The 16,674-nt window shown below is 39.0% G+C and overlaps 1 protein-coding gene across 13 annotated transcripts in view; it reads left to right on the forward strand.

The window, feature by feature from the left end:
- Positions 1-16,674, forward strand: part of LOC110988624 (vitamin D3 receptor B-like) — a 233,606-nt gene that overhangs the window by 155,994 nt on the left and 60,938 nt on the right. The window contains exon 4 of one of the 13 annotated variants that reach the window (XM_022252374.2): positions 4,906-5,016. The exons of 11 other annotated variants lie outside the window; for them this stretch is intronic. Coding sequence is in view for 1 of the 2 variants with exons in the window: in XM_087143319.1 (XP_086999445.1) it covers positions 16,199-16,258 (60 nt within the window). In the remaining variant the exon portion in view is untranslated. Of the gene's footprint in view, positions 1-4,905; positions 5,017-16,198; positions 16,259-16,674 lie in introns of all 13 variants that reach the window. One more of the 13 variants, XM_087143319.1, reaches the window with a different exon arrangement.

The following is a 16,674-nucleotide window of genomic DNA, read 5'->3' on the forward strand; positions in this document are numbered from 1 at the left end:
TTCAGTCGAGGTTGAGCGATAATTAAGATTCACAGTTTGCGCCTTGATTAACCAATGGGACTGCTAGGGATAGAGTTCATATTTCTAACAGCACTGCGGCAAAAGGCGTCCGAACGAGTGGCAAATTAATACGCATCTATGGTGAAATCTCTGGGACACGTGTCAGCCTAACGGATACATTGGCACATGACTAATTGAATTTTGTGGCTAGTGCTGGGCCTGCATCTTGGCTGTTTTTGGAGGGGAAGGGGGTTGTGTTGGTAGGTAAGCAATGCCTAATCATTCTAAGCCAATGTTTACTGAGATAATTTGCGGCTTGGACTGGCTGCTTCAACAGCCTCAGTGAATTGACATCGAATGTAAATTGCATTATAAATTCTGTGTGAAACAAATTTCTGAATTGGGACTTCAATTAATTGTCAGATGAGTGGTTTGGACCACGTTTCTTGTTGCTTTTTGTTCCATTTTGCTGAAACAATTTACATGTCTATGCTGGGTTTTTTTGTAAAAGAATTGTTTCCTTGTGTTAGCAAAATTAATCTGAAGTACCTATAATTAATTACATGTAGAAGCAAAGTGTTTGGACTGTGCTAAGGTCTATTTTCTTTTAATTAATTTTGCAGGTTTTCCCCCATTTTTTTGTTCAGCAAACCTATGTCCTTTTTTTTAAGTGAAACAAAGTGCAGTAGTCTTGACTGCTGACATGCTTTGTTGTTTTGCATCTGATTTTTTTTTTTCAATTGGAGTCGATGCCTCTCAAAACATGATTTAAGAAAATAAACATCTAGAGACTGAATGTTTGTTGATGTATAAAGTCATTTTTGTCATGTCCTGCCTGAGGCCAGTGTCAGCATTTGCCTACTCAAATTTTCCAAATAAACATAGAAATAATTGGCGCAGCATTCGTAGGATGTTTCTTTTCTTTTTAGGGCTAGTGGAGGTGAGGGGATGTTGCCGTCTCACTAGTCTTCTGTGTACGAGTCTGTGCCAGAGCTATGTTAGTGTCGTGTTCTGGTCGGTGAAGTGCGTACACGTTCAACTCTCTGCAATAAATTACCTCCAGGCTTCACGCTTGTGTACAGTAGTATCTGGTAATGACAGGATAATGACAGAGCTTGATAAACTCACGATTTTTCAACCACACAGTTACATTAAAGCAGGCAAAAAAAGTTGCCCTTTTCTGAGTGGACTGACAGATTGACATACAGGAGCCATGAATCACAGATTCAGTCTTCTTGAAGTCTGTTGGATGCTTAATAATCACAAATTCTTGTTAATTTTCAAACTTACGGATGAAGCCGTTGGATGCATGTATGGACCTTTACAAATCATAATTGTATTGATTTTAAACTTCATGTCATGTGTAATCAATTTGTCATTTCATAGGTTTTGATCAGGCTGTTTTACATCTTTTGAGTCATTTTTTTTTTGTTCTTGGTCACACGTTTATTTTTTACTGCAGATTTCCTGAGCAGGTTTTTTTTTTAGATTTAAATGTTCATTAAAGCTTGAGATTATTGCAACCCTTATCCCTGGGTCTTTTCCCTCCCAGGATAACCTTATTCCTTGTTCTCATTGATGCTTTAGAAAGAGTATGCCATTGCCTAGATTAAATTCTCCTTTCTAAAGATTTCCATCTCATGTGGATCACTGCTTCACGGATAGAATTAATTTCCAGGATGAAAAAAAAAAAGTTGTGAAGCCAAAGTATAGCACTCTCCTCCTTCACCACAATGGAATTGTGGAATGAAATTTGCCCACTTTCGTCCCACTGTGTACACGTTTTGCACGACCCATTTTCAGATTCCAATTTCATAAACAAATACAAATTTGCGGTGTGTGTATGTACTAAATGCCAGGTGCAGGCTGCAAGTAAACATGTCAGGGGGGGAGGTCTCCCGTACACACTTCACACAGACAACAACGCTTTATTGAATTCATTAGGCTAGAGAAAGGAAGGCAGTTTGGGTTAGCACCTTTGTAAGGAGTTCTGTCAATGTGGCTCATGATTGAGCAGCTCTGTAATGTATACTGCTGTGGTGAAATTGCTTCTTCTTTGTGCTTCTTTCCTCTCTTCTGGCCCCTCCCCCCAGATTTTTTTTTTTGGATGTCTTTGTCCTTCCTGTTATGCAAGAGAAGAGATCATAAAGGCTATACTTTGTCATTTGTTTTGAGAAATAGCAAAGTTTAATTGTCAAATGAATCTTACCCTTCATTTACCTCTCTGTATATCCCAAAATAGAATACTCTAATACTCTTAATTGAAATGGAAAATTTTTTCCAACCCTTTTGATTAAGTTTGCCACAGGAAGTGGGGTATACAAGTTAATGTGTTTTTACTGGAAAAGTTGATTTAATATCCTTGTTCATTTGTACAAACTAAACTTGTCCTCTTGTTTTCTAAGTCATTGTTGTTGTTATAGTTTGTTCTCACTAAGGACTGATTGCTGTAAACATTAAGTGTCCCTATGGTCATGGAGGAAGGAATGGTTAAATAATAGCCATGGTATTGTAGCGCCACCTAGTGTTAGGATGTACCAGCTACTGACTACGCTGTTGACTGGAGGGTGTCACAAGTATAGCTAGCTGCATGTATGCCTAGCTCATCTGTATTCAGATATTATATGCATTATCTACTAAGCACTCTTTGCTGAGGAAGAACATGTAATTTAGGCCTGTACCATTGAAAGATTGGGGGGTGTACTGTGTCCAGATTGCCTGCTCTTTAAACATTCTCCATGTGACAAATGCATTGCTGAAAGATGTCGCTTTGTTTGCTGGAAATGGATTTTCAACATGGACACTTTATAGCTTATTATAACTTTATGACAACACTTAAAGATTGTTTCCAGTTCCTAGAGGGGAATAAGTATTCAAGTAAGTTTCATGTGATCTGTTAAGCAGACAATGAAAATGCACCATTACTTGTCCAAGCACCCAGATTTATGTTTTGTCTTTTCCTTAATTGAAAGTTGATGAAAATTCTCTTTTGATGTGGATGAAATCCATTTTTTTCTTCTTGAGAGATTCTTTTGTCAGGTAATTTGTAATTGACACCGTTTAAGTGTTGTGATTTATAAATGTTTTCAGTTTTGCAAACCTGTTTTTTATAACATGAAATTTACTATGTAGTGATCAGCAGATGTATGCACATGTTCACAGGCAGATGGCAAGCACACACTAGTGATTCATGCTTTATTACCTTGTAATTGAAACAATGGGGAACAAAATCCTTCATCCATCAGGAGTTTTCCTTCATAAACTTACTCAAGAAGACTTGTGCCAAGGTTGATAGTTGAGTGGAAAGTAGTGCAGAGGACATTGGCCAAATTGTAATGAATTTGTGTCACAACAAATCAGAGGTGGCTTGGTAAATACCCTGGTGAATGCTACCAGATTTCTACCTTGATAATTAATAAATTGCAAACTCGTCAATTCTAAAACTACTTGACGCTTGCCTTTTTTGTAAGACTTTTTTCTGCTATCTGAACCTTTTTGTTCACTGTAATTTTGATGATATAAGAAGTAATGTCCGATAACTTGTTTGAATGATCTGATTGGTTTCCAAAATTTGCTTTTCAGGTAAAAAAAAAAGACTTCACTCTAGCTGAATAACATCAGTAAGGAAATACCTGCAATGATCATTTTACCGCATTTATGAAACATGGAAGTGGAGATTTTTTTAGGAGAAAAAGCAAGAAAACTGTTCTAGGTTATGTAGATGGCTGTTTTCAGTTGTCTCAGACCTGTGGAATTTTTTGTATGAAGTTCGAAGGTGTTATTGTCAGTTCAAACATTTTGACTTCCACTGGAAGAGTAAGTGCCCTTTGAAAGTAACTGATATGTGGATGTGGTTTGGTAAACTGAATGAGGTAAGCATTTGAAGTCATGGTTGACACATAAAAGAACTGATCTATGCTGCCCTCAAATGTAACCTTTTCACAACAGTTACAAGTTGTCACTGAAAAAGAGAACTTTGCAGAACACTTTTTTTAAAAAAAATATTGAACATAGAAAAGGTAATAGGAAATTTTAAATTTTCGGTTATGTACATTTGCCTACTAATTCAGGGTAGTCAGCAGAAGAAAGCTATTACAAGAATGTTTTGAAATAAAGTGAGATGAGTGAAGATAGATTATGGCAGTAAAAATAACCCTCCCCAAGGAGAAATTCTTTGGTACCTCTTGCCACCACAAAATCCTTCTCCTCCTCCTACAGGTCCTCAAGAGACAACATCCCTAATTCCCTGAAGTTAACTTGGGACAGTGCTGGTTGAGGGTCTGTCTGAGTTCAGCATTGTTGAAATAGCTGGACTCCAAGTTGTTGAAGGAGTGAATGTTGTGTGCTGGAATGATAAATGGTGGTAGTGACGTAGCATTTAGCCACATTTCATACCTGTGTTGTCCCCAGCGTGTCATTAAACGACTCTGGTGCCATTCTTCACTGGAGAGTCGTCAATTTTTCTCTCTTCAAAAAAGTTCTTTATCCTTCAGTAGTAGGTCTGTCTTTTTAAAGTTGCAGAACATTGAATTCTTTTATCATTCTTCCAAATTTATGTTAAATGTCACAATTTGATTGACCGATGGCATTGCTGAGTGTCATTACACAATTTTGCAGATACAGATCAATATATCTGGTGTCAAATAGAGACGTCAATTTGACTTCGAAATACAAATTTTGAAAGAAGAAACCTTCTCAAGAACACAAATTTGACAGCAGGCCAGACTTTGTATTCTTAAACAAACTGAAGCTAATGGATGAGTTTGGTTACTCTATGTATACCAGCTGTGTTGTAAATGAAAGTTTCAAGCATGACTGTCAATTTCAAATTATGAAATAAGCATTCTAGCATTTCCCTTAATGTAAATGTTGTTTCTTCTGGTTTGTCCATTTTTTTTCCTGCAGGTATGTATGACTCATGTGATAAGTACATTCTGCCATCCCATGTCTTCCATTCTCATTATGATATAGTTTGAATCAGAGGCAATTTGTTTGCTTGTTGCTGAGAAGAAAAGGGTAAGTGTTGTTATATTTGTTCTATTGTCCTCAAGTTGGTATTATATTTACTGGTATCTGTGGCAGTAAGAGTGTTGGTTTCTTTGTATTTCTTTTGTTATTTGTTCCCCACATCTTGCTCTGGTTTGTTTGTTGAGAATAAAAATTGGCCTGTAGATTTTAGATGAAAAACTGATAATTTGGAACTTCCTTGAGGAGCGTGCTCAAATACTGTAAATTATTTTGGTTCAAATCTGATTAGTCACAGATGGGAAGAGTAGACCCGTCACCAGGCGGTACCTTTGATCTGCTGCCAGATATCAAGTGACTTCTTTGTTATAGGTTGATCGATAATATCTCCCATGGCAAGGAGAAGTAATTTGTGGAGCATTTGTATGACGTGTCCAGTGCACTGAAGAGAACATTCTACACGCCTTTGATACCTCTCTCTCCCCCCCCACACAAACAAATGTCTGGATCACACCATTCATGTGAAATTAATTTTTTTTCTCCAGTCTGCTTCCAATACTCCCAGCCCAGCACTAGCTCTCGCACCCCTCTCCCTTCTTTATTTCTTTGGCGTTTTTCTTGCCGAGTTTCTCCCTTGAATGTGCTCACACTAGTGGAAGAAATTGGACATTTGCATGGCAATAGAGGCAAGTGTAGGAAAATTACATTAGGTGTGTGTGCTTCCGAGTAGGCATTCAGCAACCTGACGCTGTCACCATCACAATAGCTGGGTCACGGTTAGCCTTCGTGAACACTGCTAGTCGACAATACTTCTCCTGGAACAGTTGCTGATTGCAAAGTGTTGTAAGCATAGGGTAGAGGTTACTAAGACCCATTGCCAGGAAAATATCAGGATTTGAAAACGAACAGGCTGACACAGTTTCTGTCTCTTGTTGACAGACATTATGTTTGCATGCATTGTTGCATGTTTGGTTGGATGGCACAAAACTTGCATTTGATGGTGTTTTTTTGGTGGGGGGATTTTGAAGGGAGAACCAAAATCCTTATTAATCCTTCTGAATCCTTATCCTTATTTGCCCTCTGTTTGTGTCATGATAAATTATTGTGAATGTCAAATATAGAAATTTGGTCTGTATTACATCACGATAATGTCATTGGTGCTGTTGCTTGACTGTTAAGCTTGCTGTTAAGCTTCACTGTACATGAGACAGGCAGGAAGAGATGTGTCTTGATATTGCGACCTTCTTTAGTTCTACTCATGCATATGGTAGAAATAAATGTCATGTGATGGGGTACTCATTGTGAAGGAGGAATATCGTAACTCATTTTCCAGAAAACTTGAAGGTCATACATGTAAGTATGTTGTCTGCCTGTGTGTGTAGTGAGTGTGTGAACTTGAATCATGGCATTTCATGGCGAGGACATAACATCATGATTGGCGATTGGCATTTTTCCAAGCAAGGATTTGCCTTTGGCCTTCAGGTGACATAGATGATGCCAAGTTTCACACTTCTTGAAATGGCATGTTTTCATGTCGGGAATGAAACAACAGCTCCCTGTAGGAAATCAAGACAGACATGGTACGTTCCTTATCTGAACTGAGAAGTCACTCACACATGGTCCCGCTCGCTTGTTTTGTCAAGTCATTTTTTTTTGGTTAGTGCACATACTTTGGATTTAGATATGGCAGGAAGTGTCTGCACTGACTACAGAAAACCAAACACTACCAAGGATGGAAGAGGAAACAGTGGGAATGATTAACTCCTGAGTTTTGAGAGATGAACATGGCCTTCTCCAGACAAAGTGAAGTGACGGCATCAATGCATTCCAGCGTGTCTTCTACTTGGCAGGGAGGCAGTAAAACACTTGCCTACCCTTCAGCTCACATTGCTTGCTGTCATTCTCGGGAATCAGGACTGCTCGCAACCAGTCATTAGAGCCGTTACAGTGATGTCTCAGAGCCTAATTCTATGTTCTTGTTTTACTCACAAAGGCTGCATTGTGTTGTCCATTTCTAACAACTTGTTAAACCTACAGTAGTGATATAGGCTCATTTGTAGAGATTGAGTATTCAGTAGACTAGTTTGAACACATCCACATGCGCCAATTCCAATGTTGTAACACTGGTTTTTGGTGTTCGTTTCTTCCTATGACCTTCTTGAGACAAGCAACAGTTTCACTGGTAGAACATTAAACATTCAGTAGCACCGATGATACCTTGCTTCTTAAAGGGTTACAGAAATAGAAAACATTTAGCTCATGTGAAGTATTTAAAAATAACAGTAAGTACATAACCATGGGAAACACTGCAAACAGGCAAACAGTGTCTCAGATCAGGGAAGAAATTAAAAGATAAAGTCCTACTGTGTATTTCTTGAACTGGAACAGTGTTTGCCCTGTTGGTCAAGCTTACATCAAACACAACATGGTCCATTGCAAGCGTGCGATTGTACATGCACGGTGCGCTATGTACATGTACACTGTACATGCATCGTTCTGGCGATGACGTCGTCCAATCAGCCTTGGAAGGCGAACGGCGAAAAGGGGATTTTTTGTGGGCAGGGAAATGTAGGATATATTTATTCATTTGCGGTCACAATTAATGAGGTAAACATTAAATTCATGATGTTTTTGAAATGGTTTACATATTTATTGTTATATTTAAATACTTCATGCGAACTAAATGTTTTCGATTTCTGTAACCCTTTAAAAGCAAGTCAGTCCTTAGACATACGTGCATGATATCTTGCTTATGTGATTAAGCGTCGGGGACTTTGGTGCATATTAAAGTTTGTCTGCAGTCTGTGTCAAAAAGAGCCAGTCAATGTAGGACCAGATAAAATAGTTCAAAATGGACTGTCAGTGGTCTTTGTTTAACCGTGTAATTGTTCAAGATAAGCTGTTGGCTATTTCACAAATATAACTTTGTACAATTATGGAAGAGTCATTTGAAGCAATTTAAGCCACCTTGGTTTTAATAGTCAAGTATTAGGTTGAGACAAAAGCCAAGGATCGGTAAAATTTGTTCTCAGTTACATGTACCATCAATTCAACCACAGACATCACAGCCTGTGAACTGGCCGCGACTTTGGATTCTGCCTCTTGACTGTAGAAAAATTCATCGGAGCAAAATGCTTGGACCTGATCACGGTGTGTAATTAAGGAGATTGCGTCATGACCTATTCATGAAATTTTTGCTGCCTGAAGGGTGATGAATTCCTGTGCACACACAGACACTGTAGATGTTAGTTCTTTGACCCTCAGTGTGAAGATGAGGTAACATGAACATTGTGGCCTTTCATGCTGTATTGCCTCTGATCTGAGATTTCGGAACGCTATCTTGTTGCTTTGTGGCGCAGATCAATTTCCCCAACTTCCAAACTGAGCGGCAAGTTTTTGTGTCTTTGCATCCTTCTGGGCCAGACTTTTTCTCCTGCTGGAATAGATTCCAACAGCCCCTACAAAGGCGGCTTGTTTTCCAGTTTGGTTCTGATTTGATTTGACGCTTGTCTCTTGGGGATTCTTCAAGGTTACTTCGGATAGGGAAAGCACTCTGCTCACCACTGTATTTTACCACATGGGCCCATCTTTTATGACATTTTAATGGCATTGATGCGTGCAAGCAGGATTGCATGGACTGTGACTATTCCCCAGGCAACTCCTGTGGAAAATTATTTCTGGCATCTCTGACCTTTTTTCCAAGTGACCTTTGACCTGGGCATGTCTTTAGGGGAACCCCCAGGGTCTGCTTGTAAAGTCTGCTGGTTGGATAATGGATAAGGATGGAGTGGTTAAAAGAAAGAGTTAAAAAGTGTTTACAGATTTATTTGCCATGTCACGTTTGCATCCTTTGGAATCCTGGTTTGTTTGGCATAAAAACAAATAAAGAACATGAACACATTGACCAAATACCTTCAAAGACAACAAGAAAGAAGAACTAGTAAAAAGGCTTCAAACTGTTGGCCAGAATGCAAAGCTAGTCTAGATCTAGAGATTAGTGTGGTTTACATGTGAGCATCTGAAATGGAAATTGGAGGCTGGAAAGGAGTCTACAAAGGATCATGATAGTTATTTAGGGTATTTGGAATTTAAATTAAAGTTAATGCATTTTGTTATAGAAACTTATACAACACTTCCACTTTCTTAGATCAACAGTGCACAATTCATTTGAGCATTTTATACATGTTCTTTCACATTCTGTTGAGGTGCGCTAGGATGATATCTAGGTTGTGTGTATTACCGTGTACAGTAGCTTCAGTGTCCCTGTCAAGATTGGTCATCCTGTTATAATCGCAGAATCTTTCCATTCACTTCTATACACTAGCAAGAATAAAGGAAAAAAAGGAGCTAAGTATTCAGTACATTGACAGGGCGCATAAGCTTCAATGGTGAATAAAAGCTCTATTCGCACCTTGATATGTGTTCAGTTATTGTAGCTACTCAGGTTCTCTCTAACAAATGCCAGCTCTGTTACAAAGCCCTGATCCAGTGCTATTTTTTTCCACTGCCATTTGTTTACAACAAAACAGGCCGACACCAGTCTATCAAATCCCAGGGGTATTCGTGGGTGCAACCCTGCAAAAAGTGCAAATCCACACGTTAAAAAAGACAGAAAAGAAAGCAAACCAAAAGAATACCACGTTTTGGGGGTAAAAGAAATTTTCAATTTTGAGACAGCCATGCCCTGAAGGCTTTTTTTTCCCCTGCTTTCTGCGGTCGGTTTTACACATAACAGAATAGCTTGGGCAAGGGGGAGCTGTGGCATGCAGTTGGCCAGCCAGGTATTCCAGTAGTTAGAGATATGTTGCCAGGGGTCAGCCAAGGTCAACTCCATCGGGAACTGTAGCTAGCTTGTACTTCTAAGGTTCAACCAAAGAACTGGCAACAGTGCCCTGCCAACTGACATTGAGCCTGTCTGTACCAAAGAACTTGCAACAGTGCCCTGCCAACTGACATTGAGCCTGTCTGTATCTTGTGGTATTTGTTCCCATCCAACCTATTGTCTAATCTTTTTCAAAACGATCCAAACTGATGGAAGAATATTCAACTGTTGTTGCTTTTGGCAGTGGCAACCTCCCAGTTTGATACATTTTGGGTCAGTAGAGGGCGCTTTACAGCCAGAGGCAATGCTTTTATTTAAAACTGGCCGCGTTGTTTGTTTTAACTACTGTGTGTGTGATTTGTGCCAGCACTGTAGAAGTGAAAGGTAACTTTAAAAACACTGGGGCAAGAGATTGACAGATTTATAAATCCTGTTAGTTAAACATTCCCTAAAATACCATATTTTCACAAAGTGTGGAAGCACAGGAGATCTGTAGTTTACCAGCATGTACATGTAGGTCAGTGACACAGAGATTTTAATTTTCTTAAGGGGAAGGAAACTAGAAGTGTTATCATGACTGACTGTCTGGCCACTTTTAGTTCCTGTCCAATCTGCGCAGACGGCCTTGGAACTTCCAGTTTTCCATGGCGTTCCAGTTGGCACTCTAGCTGGGTTACTGGATCAGCTAATGTCCATGACATCTTCGCGTGGCCATTAATTATAATTATTCTGAGTGTCTGACTCTCCCACATTAATCAGAGCTGGCCTAATGAGTCCCATTGGCTGACACGGTGCCGCTCCATCCAACGGCTCCTTTGATCTGCCAAGAAAGGAGTCGGGGGATTCTTTTAGCCGGCTCTGGGTCTTCTGAATGTCAATTTCCTTGAACTTTGGGATGTGAGGGGAGAGTGGGCAGGATAACTCAGCAGTTATTGTGATGGAATCAAGACTGGCAGCATTCAGTCTGAGTTCCCAGCCACTGATTCATTGTTTCAACTTAAATCCAATTCTACCCGGTTGAAAGAACACTGTACCTGAGCCTTAGCTGTGGGAATGCGTGGAGAAGTCCAGTGCTTCAAATATCTTGCCCTTTCTGGTTTTTGAGTGAGAATATGGTCAGAGCCAGGTGCAAAATGAATTGTGTAAAGTTGTATTTTCACTTTTCTGAATGGAATATTGCAGGAGTTAGGAAAACAGAGGTAACAAATAGCAACGAACATATGTCTTGTTCTTTTTTCCAGTTTTGCCTTGCTCCCGAACAGTGTGTGAACCCAACCATCAGTTGTCATAATACCATTCTTATCTTGACTCAATGCATCTAACCAAAGCACAAAGGCCTGTTACTCTGGGCATTTAATTTGAAGCCACATTGTACATGTAGTTTTTTAAGCTGGAAAATCAGTTTAAATGAAGGCAACAGCATGTAGACAAGCTACCAAAGATAGAGGATAAAATCAGTTGTTATACCAAATGCATCTTATGTTTAATCAGTGCATTCCACACCCCAATTACACGTAATAATTAATTACAGGTAGTTCAGTCTGTGCATGTGCCAACCATTTTTTTTTTTTTTTGATCATGTGATCATACATATACCTCCTGGCTGTAGGAATGCCTCCGGAAATGGCCTGTATAGACACAATTAAGCTTATCTTGAGCTCACCTGCTGCTTCCGAGTTAATGACACTAGCATGTCTGATTTTTTGGTCATCTCCAGTCTGTGTTTGAAGGAAACAGTTTGACAAAAGGAAAGCCATTTGAGTTTCTCCATTTTATGAATAAGCTGCGTCTAACTTTTTTATGGGTTTTCTACGTCGCATTGAAATACACTCATTGCCATGCCGATACCCTGTTGTGATTGCTGGCAGTATGTCCATTAGTGCATTTCTTGTTTCGTCTCACTGTTCAATTTCCCCTTACCTTTTTGGGATTGATTTCCCCACATTGAAAGCAAGAGATAATACAAAAACATGCTACAAAGCACTTTTTCTCAGACTCACTGTTGATTTCTGGAACGATGGGCTAGTCCTTTTTTTCGAATACCTATGTATGAATACTTGTAACAGAAAGTCAATATAAGTGTGGGATCGTAGTCTTGTTCTTTACTGTCTCCTAAATAGTGTTTTCCATCAAGTGACCTTACCATTGATGCAAATCTAGTTGAGATCTTCTGATGCTCTCTCTTGGAAGGCTTTATCCTTCTGAGCCTTTCTTGAAACTGGTTGGTTGTTTGAGTAAAATGTGATGTTCGTTGCAGTGGGAAGTTTTGTCGATTACTAAACATGTCATGTTACAAAATTGGAAGCTTTATTCTAAGAAACATTTTTACAGGAATGATTTTACTCTTGAAAGAAACTGAATTGCCTGTTTTATATGAAATATCAGACTGTACATTTTAAAATTAAATGATAGCAAAGAAAGGGTTTAATGTACCGAATGACGAATCAACGAAAGGTGTATTGCTATTGCAAGATTGTGGAGTAGAGATTTCTAGAGTTAATTTCATCCAATAGCACTGATTTCTAAGATAAGTTCCTCTAGGGTATAGACAATACATAATTGTTGGTCCTCATAATCAAAGTCTACAATTCCTCACAGGTCAGTGAACCGATGGTTGCCAAGAGCGAAAGACCAATCTCTGCTAGGGCACTCACATCCCTTACTAAAGGAAACACAAAAATCAGGAGGAAACACATTCTTCAGTATCCGGAAATAAACTCTGTGACCCTTAAATGAGGAAAAGTGAACTGAGCTGATAAAAAGTAATGGAAAATAACTCGTAACTTTTTCTGGTTAGTTTTTGTTTTGGTAAACAGTACTGATTGTGTAGATTTCCTGTTTTATTTCATTGTTTCGTTGAATTTTGTACGGTTGAAACATGATCTTTCTATGGAAAAACTACCCTAAATGTTTCCTTCAAAGTTTCTGTTCTGTATTTACATAAGAAAGAAATTAGAATCATCAGGGTAAAAAGGAATGGTGATTTGAAGAATGAAGATCGTTAATCAGCGAGAATAAGTTTCGCTGTTGAGAACATCAATTACTTTTCTATTGTCATGTTTCACTCACCGTCCTCCTATGATTCTTTCTTCCCACTGAGTATTTCGAGCACCGTCTAGTTCACGTCCTCCCCAGTGCCTGTCAAACAGACCTGTAGGCTTAGCATGAGCTACCATCTATATTTGTTGATCACCGCATGAATCTAATGAGTCAATGGCTGGCCTGCTGCTTGAGCCACAGGGCTACTCACCAAGCAGTTAGTGTACACCGTCGTGGTAGGCATGACTACTACACGTGATTGCTCTCCACTTACCAACTACCAGCGTGTTCACTGGCCTCCAGTATCTACAACAATTTGATTAGTGAAATGAAATTTCAGATGTTATGGCATGTTATTTATTTTCAGTCATTTATTTTTTATTGATTGATATGGTTCTTAAAATAAAGGGATTGTTAAAGTTTGACATTGAAATGGATTGTGAGATGTGGAGAAGTTACACTTAATCTATTTCTATTTCTTTGAACTCTTGTTCAAAGCCATGCTCACAACTAAGTTCCATGCTCAGAGCTGTTGTGCAGAAGCCGACCCAGAAATAGATTATAGACTTTTTTTCACTTCCTGTGCGTACTTGTTAATACTAAAGTTTGATCAGATTTTTTTTCCTTTTTTAATAGCTTGTCATTTAAGCTTGCCAGATAACTTCCTAAGTACTTACAGTATTTCACCGTCTGCAAATTGTATTTGCTGTATTTAACTGTCAGCAAATCTGAGAAACTTTCTAAACAATTGTGGGTTCCCTTATCCATAGCTGTTCAACCTCATACCAACATATAGGTACATTTAGGCTACACCTTAGGAAATTACAGGTGCAATACATTATGTTTTGTCATGTTTTGCTTGACAAGGTGGCTCATTCAACTGTGAAAAGACATGGTGAAGCCTTTATGATTCAGAGTTTATGACTAGTTAGAAAGCTTGAGGAGTGCCCTGTATGTCAGCAATCAGGCTATAATAGATCTACATGAAGAACTGCTTTTGAAATCCTGAGAATTCTTGGCAGAGAAATTGAAATGGCTTTAGATGGCTATTTGTCATTTTTTTCCCCCTCTACACTTTCCAAAATGGAAAATAATGGCCCTTAATAGAAAAGGCCACTCTTTAAGATATCAGACAGTCGTCATTAATCTTCCATACTTGATGGAACTTTTCCTGGGGTCAGCTCCAATGATTTACATTACACGTTAGTGGCGACAGGTGTTTCACTCCAGTAAAATTGTATCGGCAATTCTTCAAAAGATTTATGAAACTTATTAGTTCTGCGAGGTATTTTGCTCCATCAAGAATCAAAGGCGTGGAAGTTTGAGATGAGTAGGGCCTTGCATTCTCAGAAGCATACCGCCGTTTCGTGCGTAAACTTCTTCTTGATGAGCCAAGGAAAAGAAAACTACATGACAAATGATGGCATGTGGTCATTCCTATTTTCATCAAGAGCTTCAGCATTATTGTAATTCCAGTTTTTCATCACCAACTCCTGTTCCCTGTGCAAAGGAGAACTAACGTATCACTTATTAATAACTCAAAGATGCAGAAATTGTACACGAAACAGTTAAAAGTGTTGACTGCAGAACCCAAGCATCTGATTTTTGTTAATAATATTGTTGTGGCATCTGCCCTGATGATAAAGGCTGGTTTCTTCATCTGGCGGTAGACCCATTCCAATTGATCACTGTCATTGTTCGCTAATTAGAATGAAAGCTGACACCAGGTTGGTCGGTACATCCCACTCCACTCCAGACAGCAGCTTGGTCCAATAAAATTCCCTCCCTCTTTTATTTTTCTGATGTGCCTGATGATGAATCTGGAATTACTTCCTCTCTTGCTAATATTATTATTATTTTATAATGATACAATTTTAAAACAAGGATTGGTTTCATACAGCTGAAATCTTTGTAGTCTGTTTTTGAGCCCTTCTGTTGAATTATGGTTTTTCAATTTCATTGCAAAGAGAAAGCAGAGCTCAGCCAGGCTTCCTAATCTTTAGGTTTTCAAAACTTAATGCTGGTCTGAGCAGAATAGTTCGAAAACAAAGTCAAATGAAGTGCTTTGATTTCTATCAAACTGAATAAAAATCCTGAAGTCATTAGTCATATTTTGTGACTTTGTTTAACGTTTTGGTTGCCTCAGTTAGTGAATTGAATTGTTCAACTTTTTGACTCAAACATCAACTCTGGATTACGTACAGGAGTGTGGTCATATTTTTATGCCTCTATTCAGAGGAATGAGTTGTGTACAAGGTGTCCAGTTGTGTTATATCGAAATTGTATTTGGGTTGTTAATTGTGTGTATGGTAGGGTGTGTGCTCTGATGTCTACCAGACTTTTTGAAAAATGATAACCAAGTTTGTCAGATGATTGGCATCGCAATCAATTCATACATTTTTTTTCATGGAGTGGTTTTGCCAGACGGTAGTTGTCAGGCTTGCACAGATCTGTCCGAGCACACTTGAAGACAGCTATCCATCCCATCCTGTCTGTCCGAAAAATGTGTTCACCAGTTATGACTGTAAAGAGTAATTGCAAGAAGCGGCTTGGAAGGAGTCTATAGTAGCTGTAAGACAGTGTTTGTTTGCCAACTGCCCTGTTTCATTAGTGGTACTCTAAAATGTCCCCTAATGACTGATTTACATCTCCTGGACTGAGGCGAAAATTTTTTTCTCTCTAAACATGGTGAGCCCTTTTTTCCCCTTCGTTCTAAGAGACTACGATAGAGGAAATGGATGATTGGAAAATTGGCACCTTACTGATAGCCATCTGGCAGTTGGTTGCATTTGAGGGGACCCATCCCAATCTCCTCTCCATCTTGACGGGATGTCAATGTCTTCCGTTATTAGCTTCTAAACTGGCCCCTCACTCCTGTATAAAGGGCTGCCGTTGCCTAAGTTCACTTCAAAAGCCAATTTCCCTTTTCTCCCTCAACCTTCTGTGAGTGTGTATACATGTGTGTGTGTGTTTGTAAGATGCCTTGGTGTATGGCTCAGGTTGAGGGTTCAGTCTGTCGTTAGTAAGTGTCAAGTAGTTGATTTGCACTTGTTAGCTTTTGGCTTGATTCATTGATTTGGGTTTTCTGTCACTTGCTTCTTAAGCTCCAGGATTTGTTGGCTTACTCATAGAAATCTTCAGTCGCAATTTATTTTAGTAGTGCAGTCAGCAGGGGTTGGGGTTAGGATTGAATTTGAGCAGATGTCTTCCTTTGATAAGTGTTGCTAGACTTTACTCGTGATTCCTCCAATCTTGTTATCTTCTTTTGTCTGTTGATTTTATCATATGAAAGTAACATACATTTGCTGGAATGAAAATGTGGGTAAGTGGTGGCTGTTAATGCGAGAAAAAGGAAGTTTATTTCTGCTGCAGGTTTGCTGGTGACTGTTGTGGCCTACACAAGGCGGACACATTAAGCCAGAGCGGCCACAGGTAAACAAAAGCAATTGACAGTTTAAAGGCACCCAAATATGGTTCGGTATTTCTCCCAAATGTCTGTTTGGTTTAAAGTATACGTCATTTCAAATTTTTTTTTTTTTTGGTAAATTTGAATCCGGAGGAATCCTTCATGCCCTACCATTAAAAAAGAAAGTTATTGACTATTTTCTTGGTTAGTAGAATTCACAAAAAGGTCATGAACCCAGTTACAAACCATTTCACTGATGCACCACCACTGATTCGATAGTCATTTGTACAAAATGTTAGGATCTGGTTTCAAGGATAAGACTGTGTTTTGCAGCTGGAAATGTGCCTACACTTTCTGTAGCTGCTGTTTCCCAGTACTTCCGATGCAGTAATGTTGATGTACTTATAACACTACCCTTATGTGTTACATTCTTGCACAGTCT

This window comes from Acanthaster planci, linkage group LG01 (genome assembly GCF_054643075.1).
Source record: "Acanthaster planci isolate LZ-2023a linkage group LG01, COTS_SCS, whole genome shotgun sequence".
Classification (NCBI taxonomy): Eukaryota; Metazoa; Echinodermata; class Asteroidea; order Valvatida; family Acanthasteridae; genus Acanthaster; species Acanthaster planci.